The sequence below is a fragment of the Vidua chalybeata genome, chromosome 2 (genome assembly GCF_026979565.1).
Source record: "Vidua chalybeata isolate OUT-0048 chromosome 2, bVidCha1 merged haplotype, whole genome shotgun sequence".
NCBI lineage: Eukaryota > Metazoa > Chordata > Aves > Passeriformes > Viduidae > Vidua > Vidua chalybeata.
This window is the reverse complement of record NC_071531.1, coordinates 72,453,637-72,477,972: the sequence shown is the minus strand read 5'-3', so window position 1 is coordinate 72,477,972 and position 24,336 is coordinate 72,453,637. Positions and strand designations below refer to the sequence as shown.

The following is a 24,336-nucleotide window of genomic DNA, read 5'->3' as shown; positions in this document are numbered from 1 at the left end:
TGTTGATGACTTCAGAGCTGGCATGCTCATGTGGTCCTCTATATTCAGCTGAGTGCTGGCTCCTGGAGAAGTCCCGGTTTAGTCCATTTGGAAAGGGAAAGGCAGCAACAGCCCATGGCAGCAGCACTGGCCCAAGTCATCACGAGAACTAAAAAGGCCTATAGTCAGTTGTGGCAGTTTCTGAAATGTTCTTTATAGAAAGTTCTAAGTGTAAATGTTTATTTAAACAGGTTATTTGGTAGTCTTATTTCAGCTTTGGTGTTTCTATACAGTGCTCTTTTCTTTCCTTCCTTGCCTTTCCTTCCTTGCCTTTCCTTCCTTGCCTTTCCTTCCTTGCCTTTCCTTCTTTGCCTTTCCTTCCTTGCCTTTCCTTCCTTGCCTTTCCTTCCTTGCCTTTCCTTCCTTGCCTTTCCTTCCTTGCCTTTCCTTCCTTGCCTTTCCTTCCTTGCCTTTCCTTCCTTGCCTTTCCTTCCTTGCCTTTCCTTCCTTGCCTTTCCTTCCTTGCCTGTCTCCTTCTGTCTTTCTTTTACGGTCCTGTTTCTCCAGGCTTGCTTTAAAATCTTTCTGTTTGTCCCTCCATGGGGTTGTGAATTTTTTCTTCTGAAGTGTTCCACAAGTTATTGAGGGGGCTTAATTTCTATCTTTAAGTACACAAAATAAACGTGTAACTTTAAAGGCAACTAAACAAGTTCTTAAGTTGCAAAATATAAGTTTTATGGCAAGAAGGTAATGGATGTGAACTAGTGCCTCCCTGAAAAACTGAAATCAAGTTTTTCCAAAATATAGCACATAAAAAAAAAAAGTGTGATGTGATTTAGGGCTAGGGGCTTTAATGTTAATTTGAAACATAAGAGAAATAGAAGGGCAGCAGCAAATACTTCTGAAGTCCAAAGGGAATAGTGAGCGAGCCTAGTAGGCTGTGAGTAAGTTAAGTAAAATAAAAGACATTAAAGGAATTACACACTTGATGAAATATTCTGAGAGGCTGAAATATCTGTGCAGGAGGTTCTGGAGTGATGTAATGGACAAACAAGTTAGAAAGACCAGACCACCTCTTTTTGAGAGAACAAGTGGAAGCTGAACTGATAGAAAAATTACTCAGCTTCATACTAAGGGACAAAAGCATAATGAATGTACTTGTTTAAATAATATAATAATACTAATAAAGAAATGCTGGTGTAAATTACAGGGAATAGAGACAGCATTATGATAGCAAGTCAGCTTTTTTTCTGCTCTGAAGGAAAAAGAACCCTCATCTGTTACAGTTTTTAATGTCTGTTAAGCAAGTGAGTGGATTATTATATGTATATATATGTTATTTCCAAGAACAAATGTGGAGTTTTCAAGATAGAAAATGCCAGCAGTAGAATGCAAGGCCTGTAGAAATATCAGTACTTTTAAATTATTGTGGACAATGTAAAGGGACTCTGAAAAAACAGAAGAGGTAATTTTAAGCTAAACACTCTCAAAACCTCTACTGAATATAAAATCTATAGATCAGTAGGACTGGAAATGATATTATGCCACCTCCTGAATGTCTTGAATTGCATTAAACATTGTGCAGACTTAATAATTCATTTTGAGGATGAAAAGTAGAGGTAGTCTAAGACAGGTGACAGTAAATTTCCTTTCACCAGAATTGATTTAAAAAGGATGTTAGTAGCAGGAAGGTATGAAGAAGTGTTAGAAAGTTGTGGTAGACTGCACATCACAGGGTCACTTCTGCTGGTCTGGTCATGTTAGACAGGAATAAATGGAGTTCAGTGACAGAAAAAATTTGGTTTGGAATAATGTGAACACTTTCTTGAAACATAATTATTGCTTTGTATCATAAGGAGACAGATGCTAAAACTCATTGGAACTGAAAGAAATACGTCTGTTCCTGGATGTGTGTGGGGAGTTATGGACTTTGGGCTTCCAGAGTGTGACATAAGATTTAACCAGCCACCTGCTGCTGACAGCTTCCTTGTGATCCAGAGTATTTATTTTCTCTTTTTTTCTGTTTTTGTTGGTAGTTCAGAGTGCTTGTCAGGCTCAGCAGGAGGATTCATATGTTCTGTGAGATACCAACTGGTTTGACACACACATATCTTTATTTTATATGAAGTTGAGATTATATGTAAGTGATGCGCTGCTTCTAAAGCCATGAATTAAATACCCTGTGGCTAAACATCCTGAACATATCTCCAAACAAGGCTTTGTAAGCCTACCAAATTTCGTGCTAAGGTAACACTTGAAAGCAAATTCACCTGTTGAATTATGAAAATGTCATTTTGGCAAACAAGCTGCCTATTATTGGATCACAAACTGTAAGTATCTGTAAGTGAAGTCCAATAATAATGCTGTGATTAACATTAAGTTGTTGTGGTTTTTGTCTGAAGTAGGGTGAGATTGCCTCTTTAAAGACACAGGGATTCTTTGTAGAGTTTCCACATGATCCTTTCTTCAACTGCCTAAGTGTTCTTATTCTACCTTTTTTTGTATTGGTAATTTATCAGAAAAAAAAACCTGTCTCTGAATGTGCTGTTAGTTGGATTCAGGAGCTTTTGGTAGAAAGGGTGTTGGGTGTAAATGGGATTAGGGAGGCAGAGTGAGTGTAACTAAGCTTTGAAGTGCCTGTAGGTTTTGGCTTGATGTGGCTGATACCTCAGTGCTGTGTGACTCTTTCATTGCTGATGTCCAAAGCTAGGATGAAATCAGTAGAATTTTGACTTACTGTTATTTTGTGGGTTTGCACACGTATCTTCCATAGTGCTTAGTCACAGCAAATAATACAATTGTCACAGGCACATTTGTCATCATGGGAAGCATGAGGTAGCTTTGCTTTTGGTGCCTTCTGATATTTCCAACCCTAAACAAAAGCTGCTTGAAACTACAAAGTCAACTTAATTATTAATTTAGTTTATTTTTAACCTAATTTGTTTTAAACTGTCAGAGATTTCTTCTTTTCATGGTGTGAAATTCTGAAAGGTGCACTCTTGTTCATTCATAAATAATGTTTAGGGCAAGTTAGGATTTTGGAAATGTTAGGGTGATTTTTTTTTCTGACAAATGACTGTCAAATGTGGTTTTTCAAGCAGTCCCTCTTTTAAATATGACCTTACAGAAAACACATAATGAGTGCAGGGAGGGTGTTCTGTAATCTTGATCAAAATACAAATGTATCTCCTTTTTAAAAGAAAAACGGATTACATTTTTATTTTGCACACAGGAATAATCACTTCTGTTGTTTCATGTGGATGGGTACATTAACATGAGGGTTTTTTTTTAATGTTGGTATAATCCTGTGTGGCTGAATAGTTTAATTCCCCATCACTTGCTGCTTTGTGTTATGACTTGTGGGACGTTTTGGTTTCAGGTTGATTGTGGGCTGTGGGGCTATAGAAATGAAGGTGAGATTTTTAAAATTTAAACAGATTTATTGCACTGCAGTGTCTTTGAACGCAGTAAAGGAATTTTGTGTTTTCAAGTCAAGTCAGAAAGTTTTAGTTAACAAATTTGAAGATGTTTTCATTTGGAATTGACCTGGCTTTGACAGTCAGTTTTTTTGCCTTCCCACTCAAATTAAAAGCTTTCTGGAACTTTGAAAACTGTATCTGCTGCCTTGTTAAGTCAAAATCGGCCTTTTAGAAATGAAACTCAAAACATCTTGTAAATATCTTCATGGTAGTAAATCTATAGTGAAGTGCTAGATCCACTGTATATAATCTTCTATTGTGCATGTCCCCTTGCTAAAACGGTTTTCCAATAAACCTTGTAAAAGCATTACTTCTTAATCTGTTCAGCAATGTTTCTTCAAAAAAGAGGAAAAAAAGGCACACAGTCATCAAACTTTTAAAAATTAGGTGTCCAGCTCTGTGGCTATCAGTGGGTTTAACTAGTAAAACAGGACTGATGTGCCCGATATGTCTGAGGTAGCACCAAGTTTCAAGTAATTCTGTTTCTGTTAGTGGTTGGTTTCTTTATGCAACCAGAAATAGACTGCCTTGATTTTTTTTTTTCCCCCCTGTGGCTTTTTTTTTTAAGTGTAAAAATCAGGAGCTTGGCAAGCTGGTGTTAGCCTGCTTTTAAGTACATCTCTTAAAAAGTAGATACTTTTTTTGTAAGGACAGAAGATCTTTCTGAATGTTACCTGGACATAAAATCAATGTACACTTCAAGATCAGTACTTTTGCAGAAATGCCTTTGATGTGGTAGTTGTTTGTCGTTATTTTAGCCAACTTTTCAGCCCTTTTTTGTGTTTGTTTGTGAGAAAGGATGAGGTGTTGAAGTGTGACGATGTGACATCCCTGCAGATTTGACGGAGGTGTCTCAACATTGTTCAGATAGCACACAATGTATTCCCCCCTCCTTTTTTTTTGCCTTTGAGCAATATTAAAGTTTGTAATTTGTCTGTAATATCACATTCCATGTTGTGCAATGTTGTTTGTCTTTTAGGTCTTGTATTAATTATTTTAAGGTTATTCTTATTTTTAAACAAGAACTAGTGCAACTTGCCAAGTGGTCTAGAGCTAGAACATGCCAAATTAGCCATAGGTTAGGTGGGTTAGTACTTGTTTTGCTATTTCACATGGTTATAAAAGTGCTAGAACAAAAACAATTGTGAATTAAGGCTTACCACTGGGCAGGGAAAAGCCCTAAGAGGACTAGGAAGCCTGCAAAATAAAGCAGATTTGAAAGATATGGAAATGGGCAGCAGTTCCACTTCTTAATTCCAGTTTTTAACAGAAAGTCTCTTAAAGTCTGAACCCTGTTTCAAGGCTATACATTCTATTCATGTTTGACTACCATTCTTATGTTACATTTGAAGCTCCTTTAATCTTCTGGCCTTCTGGATAGCAGACGGTGATGGTTCCTTTTTGTTCTCCATTGTTCTTGTATGCTGGTTGCCCTAGGAGTGTGGATCCCTGCTGCTCGGCTGTTGCAGCTTTCATTAACCACAGAAAATGAAATTCACAGGATTGTTTTGTTTCCTTGTTAGGGCTGGAGTAAAACTTACTCTACAGGTCTTTACAGATGCTGTAACCGCTGATTTTATAGTGACTGTGAGATGTGTTTCCCAATCCTCTTTTACAGCTAAAGAGAGGTAGGCAGAAATCTGGGAAATTGGCTGTGCTTTGCTTGAACAATAGCTTTTTGTAGTTGAGATGATTAAATATCCTTTCCTGTAGATGTCCTGAGCTTTACAAGAGTCTGAGGACAGAGAGAAAGTAAAACCCCTGTCCCTCAGATGATATGGGTGCTCCTTCTGATGGGCATACCCACAGACCCCTATAAGCCAGTATGGTTTGTCAAATAATTTTTCATTAGAAGGTGGTACAACCTCATCATAGTGTTTATCTGGCTGAGCTGGCTTTTGAAAAACAGGAGACAGCAGTGAAGAGAGAAGTCAATCTGTTGATTTCCTTTATTTTTCTTTTTTTTCCTCAGATAACACTGTCAACAGTATAGAGACTTGGTGGATGTGTTTTCATCTCTGTAGGATGATGCCAAATGTAGGATTTTACTCTAGAAGTTTTCCCAGGGAAATAGCATTAATCCCAGGTGATATTTTTAACATTCTGTGCCCTCTATTATTCGTGGTTTTATTAGGAAGGGTTTTTGTCTGTCCTCTCCAATAAAGCTGACCATTTACTTCCCCAAGATTTAAATACTTCTGTTAGCATCTTGACTCGTTGCCTGTGAATTACCAAAAAGCAAATCAGAAGGACTTTCCAAAATCTACACTTCATAGGGAAAAAAATCCAGATACATTTGTGGCCAAAATACTGATTTTATTTTTTTTTGAGATTGTGTTGCTGAGAGCAATGAATGACCAAGTGTTGCTTTCAGGTTGGCTTTTTCAATTGGATAGGTTTTCTAGTCTCACACTGAAGAGTGTCGGAAGGTGATGTATCCTGTAACCAGAGCTCAGTGAATTGCTCAAACATCTGTCCAGGCTGTGCTGTAGGTACTTGGCTTGATGTCAAGAAGTGTGATTGTGAGGAAACTTCATCTCTAGGACATGTAGAATCTCGTGGCAGAGCCGGTAAACAAACTACAATCTCCTTGGAAGTAAAGCTTTTGTGCATTTCTTCCTTTGAATAATTCCAGCTTCTTTCACTGCTTGACAGTGCCATTTCTAACACGAGTTGTCCTTTCAGGACTGGTGGTGCCTCCTGTATCTTTTCTGTGTCTCTCTCGCAGCAGTCTAAAGGAGAGACAGCAGTGTGACAGCACGGCAGAACTCCCAAGTCTGCCTCCAGTGACTCCTTCCTATCTCCTTCTCAGATAGGAAATGTACACTCATAGTATGGCAAATCACGGGTATTTTGATAATTTTTTTATCACGCTGTTTCTCTTCAAACTCCTATTCTGCCTTAATTTTCAAGTCTTCCCCTTCTGACCTATTCCCATTGTGAGGTAGAATGTCACATACAGATCTACACTTCTGAAACACATTTTTTTTTTTTTACATTTTTTCATATTCTTGCCCCTATTTCCAAAGAAGGAAAGTCTGTCTCTAGTAGTCCTTAATATCAGGATTTGGTAATCTTATTTTCATTATGTATACATGGTACATATATGCTATTACATTAATAAAAAATATGGAATTTATACATATATATAATTATACAGTTCTTGATTTATAAGGGCTTTATTTTTACATCTTGGTACCTCTGACATGTGGAATATCCAAGAGTATTAGTCACAAGGTTTTTCTTCTGGCAAAGCCCTTAAGTCTAGTGACAGTGATAGCTGATTTAAGAAGGCAGGGAGTTAATTTTTATTCCTATCTAGCTGATTGCTTGGGACAAGGTAGGTCATGGCAGTAAGTGACTCTGTATTTCCCAGTGCTTCAGAGTTTCTTTGACTTGATGAGCAAGGAGAAATGCAGAACTTCTTATTTCCCTAAAGACGTGTACATTCAGTACAATTCTTGTCTTAATCAGCAAAAAAATTTGGGATCATGTTTGCCCTATGGAAGTGCAGACATCCAGGAATAGTGGGTTTAATTTTGTTAAAATTTGTTTTTATGCAGACAAAATGAGAAGGAGAAAGTGTCATATGGAGCTTGAGTGCTGTTGCACAAAAGCCCAAGAAATATGAAAATGAATATGAACAACATGAAAATTCATTACTGGGTCTCCAGAGGTTTTTATCTGTAGCCAGGAGTATCAAAAAATGTGGACAATGCCGTGCTATCTTTAGGAAAGAAAAGATGGGTAGAACATTTCCATGACAACCACCACAGATTTTCTCCAGAAGTAGCGTTAATTTTGACAATGCAGAGAAGATCCAGGGTTTGCTATTTGCTGCAAGGGTGAACTTGAAGTAACCACAGAAGGATTTTCAGCTAAGTCACACCAAAGCTGCTGAAGACCAGAGAGACAATTTGAAGTTGTTTTGCTTCTGTGGTTTAGTCTGGGGAAAAAGTTACATCCTCAGAAATGGATGAGGAGATTTATAGCAAACAATCCTTGGATGACTGTAACAACTAACATAGAGTTGTTGCATTTTTAGTCCTAAAAAGCCATAATGTGCTCACACATTTGAATATGTCCAAAGATGCTGTCAGTATGTGTTGGGCTGGATGGAATCCTTGATGCACTCGTTGAATTTTTCACCAGTGGTCAGGAAACCAGTAAAAGAATGTTAAAGAAAGAATTGATTTTAAGATACGTTCAGAATATAAGAACTACATATAGAAAATAACTATGGGTTTAACAGTTATAGAGATTAGACAGGTGTATAAAATAAGTATGTGGCTATGTCCTGGGATTTTATTTACTACCAATGATGGCCTAGTATGAAATAAGGTATTGAATCCATCTCTAGTTGGATTGGTAACTTCTCAGTGATGAAGAGTTTAATCTTTTCACCTTTAATAAAAGAAACTCTCTTCCCAGTCATTTGGTGGTTGGTATTTGTACTCCCAGGTAAAAGACAATATACTATTTCGAAAGGATTTTAAGTGTACAGTTTGCTCATGAAGTAGAGGAAGGGGTTAGTCAGCCAAGTAAGCTGTCTTGAAAATCAGAAATAAGCATAACCAAAACCTGCAGCTACAGCTTGTAGACGGTGTAAGAAAGATAATACCTGTGAAGCTGTTGGGTAGAGGGCTTGCAGTAAAGTCAGAGAAAGAATTCAAGTGAATCCTGTACCTGTATTTTCAATAAGTGAAACAATGATTTAGGGTACAACAGGAGGGGCTAAGAGAACTCTGAGAGGAAAATAGAAATTATTACCTTAAAGACAGAAGCAAAATTAATTGAAAGAAAATCAGTATGCTAACTGGGAGGGAAACGAGATTAATAAGTACACTAAGGAAGAATACACTTAAGGAAACCTACTTATGATGAAGTTGGTTGTGTCATTGAGGTTCAGAAACATTGGAACATTATATAGAGGCTCCATAATAGAAATTAGATTAAATTCAGTATTTAAGGGATGAAGATGTTCCCTGTCAAGAATTCAATTAAATTAAGAACTTGTAGGTATTGAAAGTGAAGGTATGAAATGATCACAGGACACTCCTTTATCAAAGGAGTTATCAGAGTCCTGAAATCCCAAACAAAGGCAAATACTGTCTTATGATTTGGAGAAGACAGACTTCAGACAAAAATGGAGAATTATTAGTAACACTATGGAAGGCCTGAGATGTTATCTGGGCTGTAGTGTATGCCTGTGTTTATTCATGGTCAGGGACAGAATGATCAGAGTGTCTGCAATGCCATTTTCTTGTTAGGAATGTCCTTCTAGCTCATGGTTGTCCACCTGGTGTTTGAATTCAACTTGTTTATTCTAAAATATATAAAATACTTCGTTCAAAATATTTTAGGAATGAAAGAAATTCTGAGTGTTTGTTGACTGAACTTCTTTCTACAGTTAAAATCCCAGGCTTATTCAAATAGTATGTGTGTTTAATATACAGGTAGTAGTCACTTAAATTAAAAATGTGAAGAACATATAATTGCCAAGCATACTGTAAGAAGCAAGAACACTTGAAGCTCAAATGTGTAAACACATGAAGAAATGGGTCTCAAAGCTGTTAAGAAAGATGTAGGGAACTTCTGGCGCTGTGAGATTTATCTTTTTGTTGTACCTCTATTAGAAAAAAAGGCCATTTCAGGAGAGCCTTTTTAGCAAAATTAGGCTGCTGAATTGCTTACCTATATACTCAGGTTTTTAATGTTGCATTTGGTGCAATCTGTGACTGACTGGCAATCAATGTAGTAGTTCTGAGTCCCTGAACAGTTTTTTCTCAGTTGTCAGAATACAGTAACACTTGAAGTGATGTCCAAAATTTCTGTGGAATTCTGTCCACTTTCTGTGAAAGTCAGTTCTGATCGTCAGAATTCTTATAAATGGTTGTCAGGTAGTAGCAACTTGAAAAGAGGCTCTAACAAGAAGCTTATTTGAGTATTTTTTTTTATTATTATTCTCTTAAAACTCCTTGTGCTAACCGAAAGAAGAGTTGTTAGAGTAGACTCAGTATACATTTGATGCATTTTAAAGAGGAAACCTAAGCTGTTGAGAATCTGTACAGACTCATGTTGCTTCATTTTAAAGTTGAAAATGCACAGGAGATCATTTATCATCTGGTGATTCTGTGCTTATGGAATTTGAGGTAGGTAGCTTATTTAATACAACACATTAGAGCATTTGAAAGAGAACTTTAAAAGTCCTGTAGATTTACTTTTTATATAATGCCTCTTCCTAAATTCTGGGTTGCAGGATTTACAATATGTTGGAGTCTCTGCATCTCCGTGAAGATGCGTGGAAACACTGACGTGCTGAGAATTTGATTCCCAAACTCTTTTGGATTTAAAGGGATGATGTAAGGAGAGAAGTAGCAGCAGAATGGAGCACTAAGAGTAGAGACCTGATCCACACCCATTGCTTTCAGGGGAATGAGTTCTTTCCACACAGTTCTCCACCTACTGCTTTATGCTAAGTGACTTCAAAGTGTGGTGTTGTACATATGCAAAACATCATGGGCAGCTATAAATGCTGACCCACTGAGTTACGTAAGGCAGATGGAAATCACAGACTGAAAAAAGGCCCCTCTGCATAAACAGTGGCAGGATTAGGGATTGGGGGTGGGGAGGAGGGGAACAATAGCACTGCTTTCTTTTCAGGACTGAGCATTTTCTATGGTTAAACCACCTTCACCTAAAATTTTTCTTTTCATTTCAATTTCCTTGTAGGCTTTGTCTGGATAGAAAGAACACAGGGTTTCTTCAACAGGATTGTGTTGAATTAACTTAAAATGTTGGATATGAAGTGCAAAAAAAAAGCCCCTGTACTGACATGCAAAGTAAATTAAGCTAAAAAGCAGCTAAGACATCTTCACTCTTGAGTAAAAACAGGAGTATGTAATTTGGCTAAATCTCTGTGTGGAGCAATGTTAAAATTTTTTAGTATAGTTTTCTTTTTAGCCCAGGCTATATACTCTGCCTTATAGACCTTAGTTCTTAGTAAAATATTTTACTTACTCTCTGATGCCTCAAAGTGATAAAATAAAAGTTTGTTGGACTGATGTAAGGAACTGACACACCAAAGTGACAATTCTGTGAAATTTTACTTTCCACCTTCTAAATTTTATTAGAAGTTAGGTGATGGAATATAGGGGGGCAATGGCTGGATGTTCACGGCTACAGAGTTTAACGAGTGGACATGATATAAAATGATGTGTTGTTGAAGAGTAATTTTGTCTTCTTTTTTAAATTGCATTGTGAAGGAATCATGACGACCTCAGGAAAAGAGAATTTCCGGCTGAAGAGCTACAAGAACAAATCTCTAAACCCTGACGAGATGCGTCGCAGGCGGGAGGAAGAAGGTCTTCAGCTACGGAAGCAAAAGAGAGAGGAGCAGGTAATGCACAGCATGAGATATCTGTGACCAGTCCTTAAACAGTCCTGTCTTGCAGTGTCTCTGACTCTCTGCTTCTCTCAAACCCCTTCTTACTTGTTCCTGCCCTCCAAATTCATACACAGTCAGTCTGAAATCAGAATCACTTGCACACTTCACTGCTTCTTCTGCAGGCTCTACAAGACATAGAGTGAGTGCTCCTCATTCACTCAAGTGTAACATTGGCCAGAGCAGCTTGAGGGTTTGAACAAAACTGTCTGATTAATAGCTGTAGCCTCTCCAGCTCTTCTCATGACATCTTAAACTGGGTACCTTCTCCTCATCATACGAACCAAATTCTGCTCATCCCAGTATAATAACCTATGTATGATCATCCTCCAAAGCCCTCTTTGCCACTGTAACTGGACTGACAGAGCCCCTGCAGGTGTTCTATGAAGATGTGCGACACACAGGAATTTGAACCCCTGCAAGAAAGCAATGGTGTGGAAGCTAGACAGCTTGTAGATGGAGGCAGATGGTGAAGAAGAGAAGGGGACATCAGAGAACATTTTCCAAAAATGTTAGGAACCAATATTTTAGCACATTGCTGTTTGCATTTACTCCATGGCTAAGCTTTCTCCATGTGCTTTCAGTTGAAGTCCTGTAGCCACTGTACTGCCTTCTCTCAGGTGATAGCAATATGTAGTTCTTATAGCAGCCCAATGTAACATGCTATGTATATATTGGCTATGTAATATATATTAAATATATATTAAATATATATATATATATATATGTTAAATACTTTCTCTTTTTAGTTGTTTAAACGCCGAAATGTTGCAACGGCTGAAGAAGAGGCGGAGGAGGAAGTGATGTCAGATGGGGGCTTCCATGAGGCTCAGATGAACAACATGGAGATGACTTCTGTAAGTGATGAGAAATGAATATAGTGTTTGTTGAAGCTGGGCAAGTCTGTTGTGCAGTGACGTGATGGAAATGAAATTCCAGAGTGATGTGAAGAATGCATTCAGAGATGGACAACTCTGAAACATCCATGTCAATGAACCACCCTGAAACAGATTACATGAGAGAAAAATGGCAGGGATATATAGCAAGTGGTTTTCCAGAGGATATGTGCTCAAGAAAGTGAAAAAAAATGTCATTGTCCTGGCAGACTGATCACATCCTGGATCACCATTACGGGTGATTCTATCAACTGTTGCCCAGAGATTTTTTAATCTGAAATTCATACTGCTTGAAGCATGAAAATACCAATCAGGCGGTGTGTTATTGCAATTTACAAAGTTAAAAAGGGGCTCAGTGGAAATCTTTCTTAGCAGATTTTCAAGTGGCACCATTTTTAACCTAAGTGTTTGAAACACTGCTAGACCTAGCTTAACTGTATGCATGAGGCCTTGAACTACTTTCTATGCTAGAATTAAAAACTACAGAAAAATACTTCTTGTGGGAATTAGACATTTTACTTTCTCTCTGGAAAGAAAAATGGTAAAGGTTTCAGTTCTACAACAGAAAAGTTTAAGGAAAGTGCAGTTCTCACTTAAAAGTGTTGCTGATCTTCACAGTGTCTATGTTCAGAGTATGCAAGTGATGTTTCCATAGAAATCAGGCTGAGCTATTGGTGGTTATAGGAGCCTTGAAAATTACTGAGAATTTAAGCATAAGAGACATGCTTATAAACATTGTGGTGGATCAATAATAGAATATATGGTTTTACTCCTCAAGATACTATTCAAATATTGAGGCAAGTCCTAAATACCATTAATCATTTGTGTGGAAGCTTATATTAAACAGAGAGTAAAAACTAAGGAAAGGTTTATGCCTAATTGATAGATAGTGTCATTACACAGTTTTCTGTGTTAAATGCCATTAATTTCAGGCTCTTAACAGTTGGAGCTGTTGGCTGTTACAGACAACGCTTAAGTATTTTCAGCACTGTCATCTGTCTCCCTGTCTGTCTAAGGGTTGGGATCAGATGTATCTGAAGATTAGATAAGAAGTGGAAGAAAAAAATCTGACTTTTCTTATGCTTTTTTACATGGGTACATGTGTAGTGAGCAGAATGTCAGATTTTACCTAGCATAAGAAAGGTTGCTGATTTAATTTATTTATGTTATTGGAAACCATCACTATTATGGAAAATTTAATACCTCTCCTTGATTTTGATAACAAGCATTAGGGTTCGACTCTTCTAGAAATGACAGGTCCTATACATTTTAGTGTAAGAGAGTGAGTCAAAATGTACATGTTAGGGAAATCTAAATGCTAACATAATTACTTATTATTAAAGCTGACAATTTTACACTTATTTTAGAGGAAGGGAGAGAATACCAGTGAAAAATTCTGAAGAGTAATTTTCTTGCCATATATTCAGGAAAATTTGAATTTTGGCTTTCAGTAAAGCAAAGTTGCATTTGAGAATGATGCTGCCCAATACATCTACATATTATATATGTAGATGTGCATATATAGTGATTCCTTTGTTGTCCATAATGGTTTTACCTAAGTTTTTATTCAGTAAGAAATAAGCTTTATACTGGTTTAGCAAATGTAACCTGTTTGTCGCTAATTGCAGGTTTTTTCCCCTTTTGTTCTCTATCACCCTCATTCTTTTTCCCATGTAAATCCTAGAGTGCGGTCATCACTGCTGATATGATTGAGATGATTTTCTCCAATAGTCCAGAACAGCAGCTCTCAGCCACCCAGAAGTTCCGAAAGCTGCTTTCTAAAGGTAAGGGCTGAAATTATGCAGAGAAAAATGTAGAAGCCTCTCTAGCATGTGGTTTTAATTTGACAGCAATAAAAATTGAATTTCACACTGAAATTTGTAGGTCAAGGTCTGCTTGACACAATGCCAGCTTGATGTATGTAATAGTCACTTCTTTTCTTGAAATCTGTACTGAGTGTTGGAGATGTGAGATCTCCTCTTGGATGGAAGTTTAAATTTTGTAGGCAGTGTCTCTGTGGCCCAAATGTGCTGATATACCAAAGGTGCTCTGCATGTGTGCATGCCAGAGTGACTGCACAGAGCTGCTGCTCTGAAATCAGTCTGTCTAAACTACTGAGTGCATCAGTCCTCTGAATCATGTTATCTTATTACGTCAAAACTTGGGAGTTTTCTTATGTTGACAGATAGGAATCTGTTGCCTTTTAGTGCAGTATTGTAGAAAAAGAACACACTCCAAGAAAAGAGCAGCCAGTATGTCACTGGATATTGTCTTGATGCAGTAATTTGAGAATTTCCTTACAAAGAAGTGAGTATATCTAACTTAACTTCTTATTTTAAACAGAACCAAATCCTCCAATAGATGAAGTCATAAGCACACAAGGAGTAGTGGCCCGGTTTGTGGAGTTCCTGAAGCGGAAAGAAAACTGTACATTACAGGTATAAAAATATAAATGTATCTGCCTTCTTAGTTCAGGAAGGCATTTGGTGATGCAAATTAGATAGGAAAAAAATTAGTGATTTGTTCAGCTATACTGCCTCTCTTTCTTCACTATGTTAAAAAAGCTATTTTATCTTCAGAATTTCTGACAAGACCTCTGGGTGCAGGACAGGAGAGAGAGAGTGAAAGAGAGATGTCTGACGCGCATTGAATGACTGATAGGATGGGGTCTTCAGCAAATACAGAATTTGAAATTTGGAACTCAACAGATGAAAAGCTATTAAACAAAACTTTTATGTTTGTCTTCTTTGTACAAATTGAAGGCAGTTTTAAATCTTTAGAATTAGGATTTAAATTGATTAAAGTAAAAAAAATGTTTAGAATTAGAAATACAATCTGTAGTGATAAACACAGAAAGCTGGAAATTTTACTGTGGTTTGAAAAAACTGAATTATATGTGCTACATTGGTGGTTAATTTTTCTTGACCTTTGTCTTATTTCCAGCTGTGTGTTTTTCTGGTCAGTCTATCTTGGCTAATAGAAAGTGAAAAAAAACCAAATTACCTGGTTAAGGAAAAAAATATGTTAACATGTAACCATTAAATACAACACACAGAATCAGTGTTCTTTTAAAATGCATAAGGCAACAGGCTTGTGAATGCCATTTGAAATCCAAATTTTGTTGACTGGAAATATGCAAAACTTTAGTTTTTTTACACATTAGAGAAACCATTTACAGGTATTATTTTTCAGATTGTTATCCACAGAATTCCAGAGGTCTGTTAGCTTCCTTTGAGGAGTCTGGGGACAGTAACTAAGAATATGTATCAGATTTATGCTGGTTGGTTTGCAACCCCAAGGGAAGATTTGTAAGCTATGTGTTGTAAAAAAAAAAATTGAATGCCTTTTATTACTTATTGGGGTCAAGCATAGAAACCTAAGGCAGGCAGATAAATGGAAGCAATTCTTGTGGCCTTATTGGTGTAACCTTTATTGATTTTTACATGGAAATGGGAAAAATCAGTCAGAGTGGAAATGTGCAAACTTGTCCTAAAGAGGTTGTAGGAAAGCAGTGAAAATACAAGCTTGAGAATGTTGCTCTTGATACTCCATTTTACCTGGGTAATTTTCCTCCATCTTGCCAAATCTCTCTGCCTGCTTGGCAATTTAGTGTCTGCAGGTAGAACTTTTTTCTGTGATCAGTTGGGAAGTTCTCTGGAACTCACCTTTTAATGTTTTTATTTGCTCTGTTATTGTTTCCAAAAATATTCCTTTGGGCTTGGCATTCTAGGCATTTCTAACTGTAGCCTAGCCTAGAAGGAAAGGATTTTCAACTTGTTCTGAGACAGTGAAGTATAATTTATACTGCTTGTATGATGGATTGAATATGGCAACTTCCATGTTAATGAACTTGGAACTTCCCGGGAATTTATGGTCTGCTTTTCTTCTATGTTTTCAATGGAATATCCTGTAAAAACTAGGCCTCTGGGATCAGTGATAGGGAGGCCTAATTTGTTAGGAATTCCTCTGTCTTGTTTTTACTCAAGGTAAATTGAAGACTTTAAAAAGCTCCCCTGTTCTCCAAGGTCAGTTTAGCCATAAACGAGCAAGTACATTTGTCTCATGTGGAGAGAGGAATCTTACAAAAGAACAGCACCACAAAGATATCTTTGCCATTAATGTGTGACTGTTCTTTAGTTTATACATCCTGGAGCATCAGGTGTCCACAGAAAAGAAGGAAGGGAGAAACTGTCATTCTCTAACCTTTCTGTGACTTACACTGGAGACAGTGTGAGTCTCCAAGCTGTGAATTGTTCAAGCTAGTGGTACCACTAGGAAGCTGGAGGACAAACTTTAAAATAAGAGACCTCTGTGGTTGAAAGATGAGTTATGTTATAACATACCCCAGAACACTGGATACTCACTTCAGAGAAAGTAGAATTACAGGAAAGCAACATTTTACGTTGGCCTTAGGTTCTGGTCACGCTGTTTTGCTTCTTGTTCATTAATGATGAATCTTGCAGTTTTGACTTTGTCTGTTTCTACTTTATTTTGCAGCCCATACTCTTTGTGCATTGCAGTGATGTATTTTGGAATTGTTTATTCTGATCACATCTTACTAGAATGTTCAGTTGATCAGAAGGGCAGGATTAATTATATTGTATTAATTGTATTAATTAATTGTCTTTTCAAAACCAAAGTCTTTAACAACACATAGAAATGAAAAGCCTTAGAAGTCTAGGCTTAATTCTTGAGTTCTTATTTCAGGCACATTTCAGGATTTCATGCAACTCCTTAGCAGGAGTTTTTGGTTTTGTAAGTAAACCCTAAATATAAGTCCTTGCTCTGTCTCTTCAGACAGAGACAGATTTTTTTTGAAGGTATGTCAGTATTTCCACTGGAATACAGCTGGATCAGCATCTTTTGTTAATGTCAAAATCATTCATTTATAGCTTAGAATTTTCCATTTTTACTGTTTGTTGGTTTTTATTTTTCATTCAACTTTTATCAGTCTTTTAATTCTATAGATTGTGAATGTACCTATTAAGATGTAAATTTGCTAGAGTAGTGTAATAATCTTGGGCTGAAAGCATGCAGAAACCTACTCAAATCCTTCTCAAATTTCTAGAATCTGTGTTTTCTGATGCCTGAGGTCTCAGGTAGAGTTAAAATTTGCATTTCATCTTAAAAAGTTAATGCTTTTGCAAGTTGACATTAAAATAATAAATGACAAAAACAGTTAAAAATGCAAAGTGTTCCGGATCTCACTTTTTCTTCAAGTCATGAATAAAAACATCATACACTAATAACATTTGGCATCAGTACTGATCACCAGAGTTGGAGAAAAGTTCTTTGTGTTGTTTGTTAGAAATCTGTTTTTATTTGTTTGTTTTTTAAATCTCTTCTAGATCTTTTATTTGCTTCATATCCATGAAGTTTTGTCAAACAAGGTCTTCTCCTGCATCTTCAGGAATATCACTGGTGATCCAGTGAATGCAGGTGTCATGTTGTGGGAAAGCACATTGTTTTGTGTACAGGTTCTTAGCCAGTAAGAAAGGCAAAGGTAACATAAATGCATAGCAAAAAAAGAAAAATTTGAAAAGCCACACCAAACCTGATGTTTTCATAAGGAACTCCTGCAAGTTTTTGTTTCAAGCGATAGTGATAACTCTTAAATACATGATTCTAGTTCTTTGCAAATTATCTGTTAATTAGTAATATCGCATGTTTTCCCTATGTCAAATCTGTCACATCTCTCTGGTTTTAAAAGATATTTAATCTCCATGTTTGGTGTGGCATAGAGAACTCCTAGTAAACTGATTTGTATTTTGTTTTCCAGTTTGAAGCTGCATGGGTGCTGACAAATATTGCCTCGGGAAATTCCCTTCAGACTCGAATAGTGATCCAAGCAGGGGCTGTCCCCATCTTCATAGAGCTGCTTAGTTCAGAGTTTGAAGATGTGCAGGAACAGGTAAAGATTGAGAACAGTGTTGAATTTTGTGTGTGTTAATTTGTGGAATTGGAGGCTTTTTTGTTGGACTTTTTGTTTGTTTTGTTTGTTTGATGTTTTGTTGGGGTTTTTTTTCCCCTTCTGTGGAAAGGAGCAAGGCTATCCTGTAAGAAAGCCTTTAAAGAAAATGCAGTGCTTAGTATGTGTTAAGTTATCTAAGCAAGTATTGTATTTTTCTCTTTCTGGAAATTATATACTTAACCATAGCTAATGAGGTAATTAACTTTGTTCTCTAACAGGTTGTTATATTTCTGTGTATTGAGGAATTCAGGGAGCCTTGTTTGAATAATTGCTTTAGATATGAAAAGTTCATGCCTGTTTCTCCTGAAGATGAAGCATGAGTAGAAATTATAATTTGTTCTCCAAGCTCCTTACAGCATAGATGAATATACTTCAAGGCCCACAGGCATGAGTATAAAGCACAGACCAAACATTTGATTCAGTAGATTCCATTTGAGGTCTGTAACTTGTATTTAAACAAGGATGTACTTCAGACATGTAATCTTGCTTTGAAGACTTAGGGTGATGAAACATTAACGATGTTAACAAAGTTAGTTTCAGCCAATCTTAAGCCTAACTTGGAAGTATGTACCTTTACTATACAAATTTGACTAGCTTTGGGTCCATGTATTGCTTTTGTTACATTTTTTACTCCATTAGTAAGTTCTTTGTTTTTTCCTATGGCTACTTGCAGGCCATGGTTTAGGCTTTACTTGAGTAAATGAAATTAAGCACTGTATTCTTATTTTGAGAATGTTTCTGTGGTGGCTGGTTTGTTTTTTGGTGACCTTTTTCTGAACGTTTCTTAGTTTCAGTATCTTTTTGTGGTGGTGAAATGACAAGCACTAGCTATTCCAGTAGCACTCTTTCAGCACTGCTACTTGCAGAGATAGTACCTCATTTTCACTTCTGCTCGATATTTGCTGTGTAAGTATCCAGTGTCTTAGTGGACTCCTTGCCACAGAAGCTGTCCGTGAGTTCAGGTTAAGCTGATTATCCAGTATGATCCATTGTTCTTTTCAGAGTCACTGACTTCCAGGGTTCAGTTCTCCATCCTGTAAGTGTGACCTCTGTTCTGTGTTCCTAGATATCTGACCTTGCATTTGGCTGAATTGAGATGCATGATTGGAGGAGTCCCAACTCATAAACATTGGACTGCTTTGTGTAACTTGCCTTTCTTTCTTGTAGCTTTCTTGGCTCAGAGTGTACCACCTGTACTTAAGGTTGCCTAACATTTTCCACAAGACAGATTTTTTTCTTAGTTGCTTGTAGCTTTCAAGCTACTCCACTTGTATCTTTCCATTTTCAATGTTCTGTCTCTGACTGAATTGTTGTTGAGAAGGCTTTTAAAGAGGAATGAAATTCAGGTGTTTGAAAAAAATGTTAAAGAAAATAAGAAGTATTTTTTGTCCATTACTTTAGCCTTGAGGAGTTGAGCCTGCTGTTGTAGAAATTAGAAATGTAATAGGGAACTTGGCAAAATGGCAGATAAATGCTGTGTTCTGCCCGTGTGAAAATCCATCCAGACTTAGCTATATGGATCCTTTCAGATTTTGTAGTTTGGGGGTTGAACTGGGTAGCATTGCTTTCCAAATTCAGCCATCACTTGAAGAGTGCTGTTCCTGCAGAATGATTGGTGCTCTGTTTATAGTAAAGGCTGCTCTTACTTATTTTTTTCCTAATGACTGATCTTCTGTGCAAGAGCTAACTTGCTTTTTTTGTTAGGTTGTTATCATCCCTGCTGATGTTCAGAGAGCAGGTGGGAAGAGCAAACCTGTTTAGATTAAGTTGTGCAGCCTTCAATCTTTAAATGGGTGAATTAACAGAAGAGCTTAGAGGCCACAGTTAAGTAGTTTATCTGGCTCCTTCCCCCCTCCCTGCCTCCTAATAAACTGCTGACATATTAAAATTCAGATTACAGGCAGGCAGAGAGGCTTGGTTGTTATTAATGAAAAATATTCTTCCATGCTGTTCAATTGCTGCCAAATTCATGATCTCTCTCTTACTGGTAATCTCAAAGTACCAGTTACAAATTGCTCCATAGTAAGTTGTGCTGAAGAAGGAAAATGTACCTTGGCAAAGTGTTACTTGCACTGTTTCATTGTGGGTTTCTGTGCTGCAGCTCTGGAGATCGTAGCCCTGCTCACAGCTGCCATGGGGTTTATGCTGGCCAACAAAAGAGGAATTCTGCTTTTTTCCCAACAGCTTTATAAAGCCCCAAGCACTTCACCATAGTATCCTCTGAAACAAAAATTAGGAGCATATAAGCATTGAGAAGTTAGCTCTTGTACTTCTGCATTACAGGATAGCAGTAGTACACAATTGCATAGTATTTTTCCAGATGACTCTTGTCTCATTCAGTATATGCACAGATTGTTGCCCTGGTAACCGATGAGTGGGTAGTAAAGGAGGCTTTTATTTGTCACACTATGACCCTGTTTGTTAATGTTGGAACAAATTATAGTACATGGAGGACAATAGGGAAGAAATTCTTGCAATTAAGCCTGATAGTAGGTTTGTGAGAAAAATGTTTCTACTGCTTAGTGTCTGATGTGGGGTGATTTCCTTCTCTCTTTTCAGTAAGTGGGTACTTGTTCTGGGGTTTTTTAATGCTCAAGGTGAAATATTTCTTTTTCATTTTGTAGTTAGGACAACTCAGCAGTGATTTTTATAGTTAGGCCTGTGTTTTGAGCAGGTCTGATCCTGGAGTTCTCAAGTTGGATTTCTGAAACTGGGTGATATTTGGCTACAGTTTTCTTCTAAAATGATCACCCTAATTGTGTCTCACAGTAGTACTGTGAAGATTATTATTTGCAAGCAACTGCATTTGCAACAAATTACAAAAATACAGGAAAATACAGAAAATTTAACAGCATGTTCAGGGTAGAGGGGCCAGAAGTTAACCTTGTAATCATATAGTAGAAGATGAAGAGAGAAAGAAGTATTGAAGGCTGTGTTCTAATTAGGATAGCAATTCTTTAGAAGGAAATGTTAGGTGATAACATTATTTTGAATATGTAGCATGGCATAAGCAAAAAAAAATGTATAATATCTTACTTATTGGCTAGTCATTATCCACTGTATTTGTTTTACAGTGAGTCAGTTTTAAAGATGTATGTGTTTACTTTGTCTTTTATTTCTAACTTCCCTTAGCAGTAGTTCAGGAACAGATATCAGTGTACCTTATCTTCTGATCACAATATTCCCAACATGTATTTTTCATATCTATAAGCCAGTTTTAATTTTACAGTTTTTTTCCTTTGCATATGCTAGTTTCTGAGTCTAATGAAGTGTCTAAGTCAGCTGTTTTATAGAAGTCTGTGAAGGAATCTTTATAGCTATGTTTAATAAGCAACATGTATGTTAATGAAATGATTCCTTACATCCTACATCCTTTTACAAGATCTGTTTCCCATTAAGCTGTGCAGGCCTTATTTAATTAGCCTACCATCCTTTAACTCTTTCATTGCTTGTATTGTGTGTCAGTCTTTCTCTGTTGTCAGTGGTCAGACCATTTAGCATACATTTTTCCAATCAGAGAAACTGAATTTATCACAGAATCTATATCTGCATTATTTATGAAAAACACTGACTACATCTCCCTTCTCTCCCCATTTCTGTTTTTGTTGTACTGATTTTTAGGTTTAGTTAGTGGCATATGTCCTAGTCCTTTTCCACTTACCACAGTATTTTTTCCAAAAGACATCTAGAAATTTTGATATACCTGCCTGAAATTATTTATATTGAAAGACTCCATCAAAGCCTTTCAGACCTGCTTAAGGTTGATGTGGCTTCAACAGTGTCTTAGCTGCACTTTTTTCCTGACTTCCCCTCCTGTGGTACTTAAAACCCAGATGTCAGCTTGGGTTTCCTTGATGAATGTGGAATTTCCTTCAAAACCCATGCAAGGTGTTGTGCTGCCTGTCGAGGAGGATTGTGATTGTCTCACTGTGACAGGTATGTGTCACCGTGCTCCACTGGAGAGACGGTGGCATGAGCATCCCCAGCTGCCCTGTTCCCCTTTGGGAAAGTTTGCATTTTCAGCTGAGGCAACCAGTATGTTTCTCCCTCAGTATTTTTCCATTTCTAGTTGTATGCTATTCCTTTTGGTAATCATCACTTGCTTGGCAGAGCCTGGTATCCAGGCTCTGTTTGGCTTTTACATCAGCAGTCCTATTAACAAGCTCTTGGTAATCAAAATCAGGACAAACAGTCAAGGTATGAGGATGAGCTACTTTCTCTGTTTGTCAGATAAGATATGAGAAGAAGGAGCTATAATCACCCCAGCCACTGAAAGAAAGTTTTTTTCTGTGTTAGGACATAGTAGTAGTCATCTCCTAGGAATGTGTCCTTCTGGTTTCCTTCCTTGTGTTCACTTAGCCAATCACACTTGCATGCAAGCTAATCTTCACCGTCTTCATCTCAGCATTGGATCCTTTTCCCAAGTCAGCATCTAAATGTTGAGAAAGGGTTGATTCTTTGTAATATTTCTTCTTCACTGAGAGGCAAACTCTGCATACTGTTGGTGATTGGTTAAGCACTTAGCCATTATTTCTTTGGATATTTAAACTAAGAATCTTCAGAATCCAGGGGATAAATGGAACGTTGTCAAAAAACACATGGATTATTCACAGAAGGCACCATATGGTTCAACAGTACTTTACAAGACTTGCACTTTGCTTTTACTGACTACTGAAGTCCAGCACTGCAGGAAAAAACACTTAGAGTTCAGTGATGAGTAAAATATATTGTAGATTTACAACAAACCCTACTCCACTGTTAGCAATAAATGGTAATTTATACAAGTGTATAAAAATAGGTGATGTCAATTAACAAGGCAACATTTGCACTTTCAGTTGCACACAGCTTTCTACCTAACGTGGGTTAAAAAAATCAGGCTATAAATCTTGAAATTAATGTCATCTTTAAGTTGGGATTTAGACAGTAGAAGGTACTGACATGGATTTTTTTTAGTCAAATATTTTTTGATTGAATAAGCTCTAGAATTGAATGACCATGGAAACATTTAAGTTGCGTAGAATGAAGCCAAATCCAAAATGTTGTGTCAAGTATTTGCATCTTGAGGACAAATGGAAATGGAAATCATTGAACATTATTCAGACAAACAAACCCTAAAGAAACTTGTGATTGTTCATGTGTTTGTGGAAACCTTGACAGAGCTTTATATTTATGGCAATGTTTGATGAGAAGAGTTTAAATGAGCTTGACTTCCATTCCTTACTTATCTGAAGAGCTAAAGTAATTCCCTAAGGAGACACATCTTCCATATTGAATGAAACATTGCATATTTTTCTAAAGTCACCCCAGGACATGATATTTCAATTAATTGGCATCTTGTGTGCTATCAGTGATTAGCATTACAAGGATTTGTTATGACATCATCTCTTACCAGCTCCTGTGACAGCAGACCACACAGGCAGACTTTCCTTGCCTTAAAAACAATGAAGAATGGGAAAGCAGAGGTGCTATTTGACTTCTCTGGTCAGACTTTTTGATGTGAGATTTGCTGTTGCAAAACCAGTCAGTCATTCAGGGTCAGAATGGATTCTTGGATTAAGTGATTATGACTCTTGTCAACCTTAAAAATAGGTATTGCTATAATGGCAGAAACAAAGACCACAGACAAATGAAATAGGGCTTCCTTGTTGTTTACCTGTGTAAGGGTGTTCAGGCAAGGAAACTGTGCCTTCATACAAAATCACTTACATATTCAGTGAAAGAGATTTATTCTTTCCCCCCCACCAAGTATTTTCAGAAGATTCACGAATTTATTTAGAACTGTCTGAAATCTTTGGTTCATTCCTCAGGCTTCTCCTTGCTGTAGAAATGCAAATATTGGAGTGAACAACAGGTATGGCTCTTGAAAGTTCTGACATGAGCGATATTTTGCAGGAGGTGGCATATATTCTCTCTCTTAAGCTAAATTTTTCTGGTAGCTGTCTGCTGTGCGTTGAGTCCAAGAGGCTGCCAGATCAAAGTTACACTTTTTAGATAAACTGTTGTCAGAATAGTTGTAAAAAGAACAAGAGTTAGAATGAAAAATGATGATGAAGATCAGTTTTGGGAAAACATTGTGTAGTTATAATGGCTGTGCTGTTTCATGGCACAGGTCAGTAAAGTCTCGTGCCATGCCTCTGACTGTGGCTGACAGCAGAAGCCTGGAAAACAGTAGAAAACAAAACAAACTAATCCTTCCCAGAACAGTCGCCTACTCTCTTCACAACTTGTAATTTAATGGCTCCAGTCCTATGCTGTTGTTGGTAGTAGTGGTACAGAGGAGGAGTCTTTTTATTTTGTATCTAGCAAGCTGACATCTCTATCTACATTCTGTATATACTTCTGGTTTTAGCTGTATCCATTTTGCAGGGTTTGCTAGTGCATTTGGGCCTCTAGAGTGATTAGAGTCTTATTTTTTTTATAGTAGCATCTTTTTGCCACCATTTAAAAACATCTTACAAGAGAAATCTAATGCATTAAATTAATTGACACCATATTGAAAAAGAATAAATGCGTTTATTTCAGGTTATCCAAAAATTTCCTTTAGGTAAAAAATGTGGCAATTCTGTC

The 24,336-nt window shown here is 37.1% G+C and overlaps 1 protein-coding gene across 2 annotated transcripts in view; it reads left to right on the top strand.

Moving 5' to 3' along the window:
• Positions 1-24,336, top strand: part of KPNA1 (karyopherin subunit alpha 1) — a 58,539-nt gene that overhangs the window by 2,019 nt on the left and 32,184 nt on the right. For both annotated transcript variants that reach the window (XM_053936607.1, XM_053936608.1), the window contains exons 2-6: positions 10,724-10,857; positions 11,652-11,759; positions 13,483-13,582; positions 14,142-14,236; positions 17,578-17,709. In XM_053936607.1, the coding sequence (XP_053792582.1) occupies positions 10,729-10,857; positions 11,652-11,759; positions 13,483-13,582; positions 14,142-14,236; positions 17,578-17,709 (564 nt within the window). In that variant the 5' untranslated portion in view covers positions 10,724-10,728. The remainder of the gene's footprint in view (positions 1-10,723; positions 10,858-11,651; positions 11,760-13,482; positions 13,583-14,141; positions 14,237-17,577; positions 17,710-24,336) is intronic.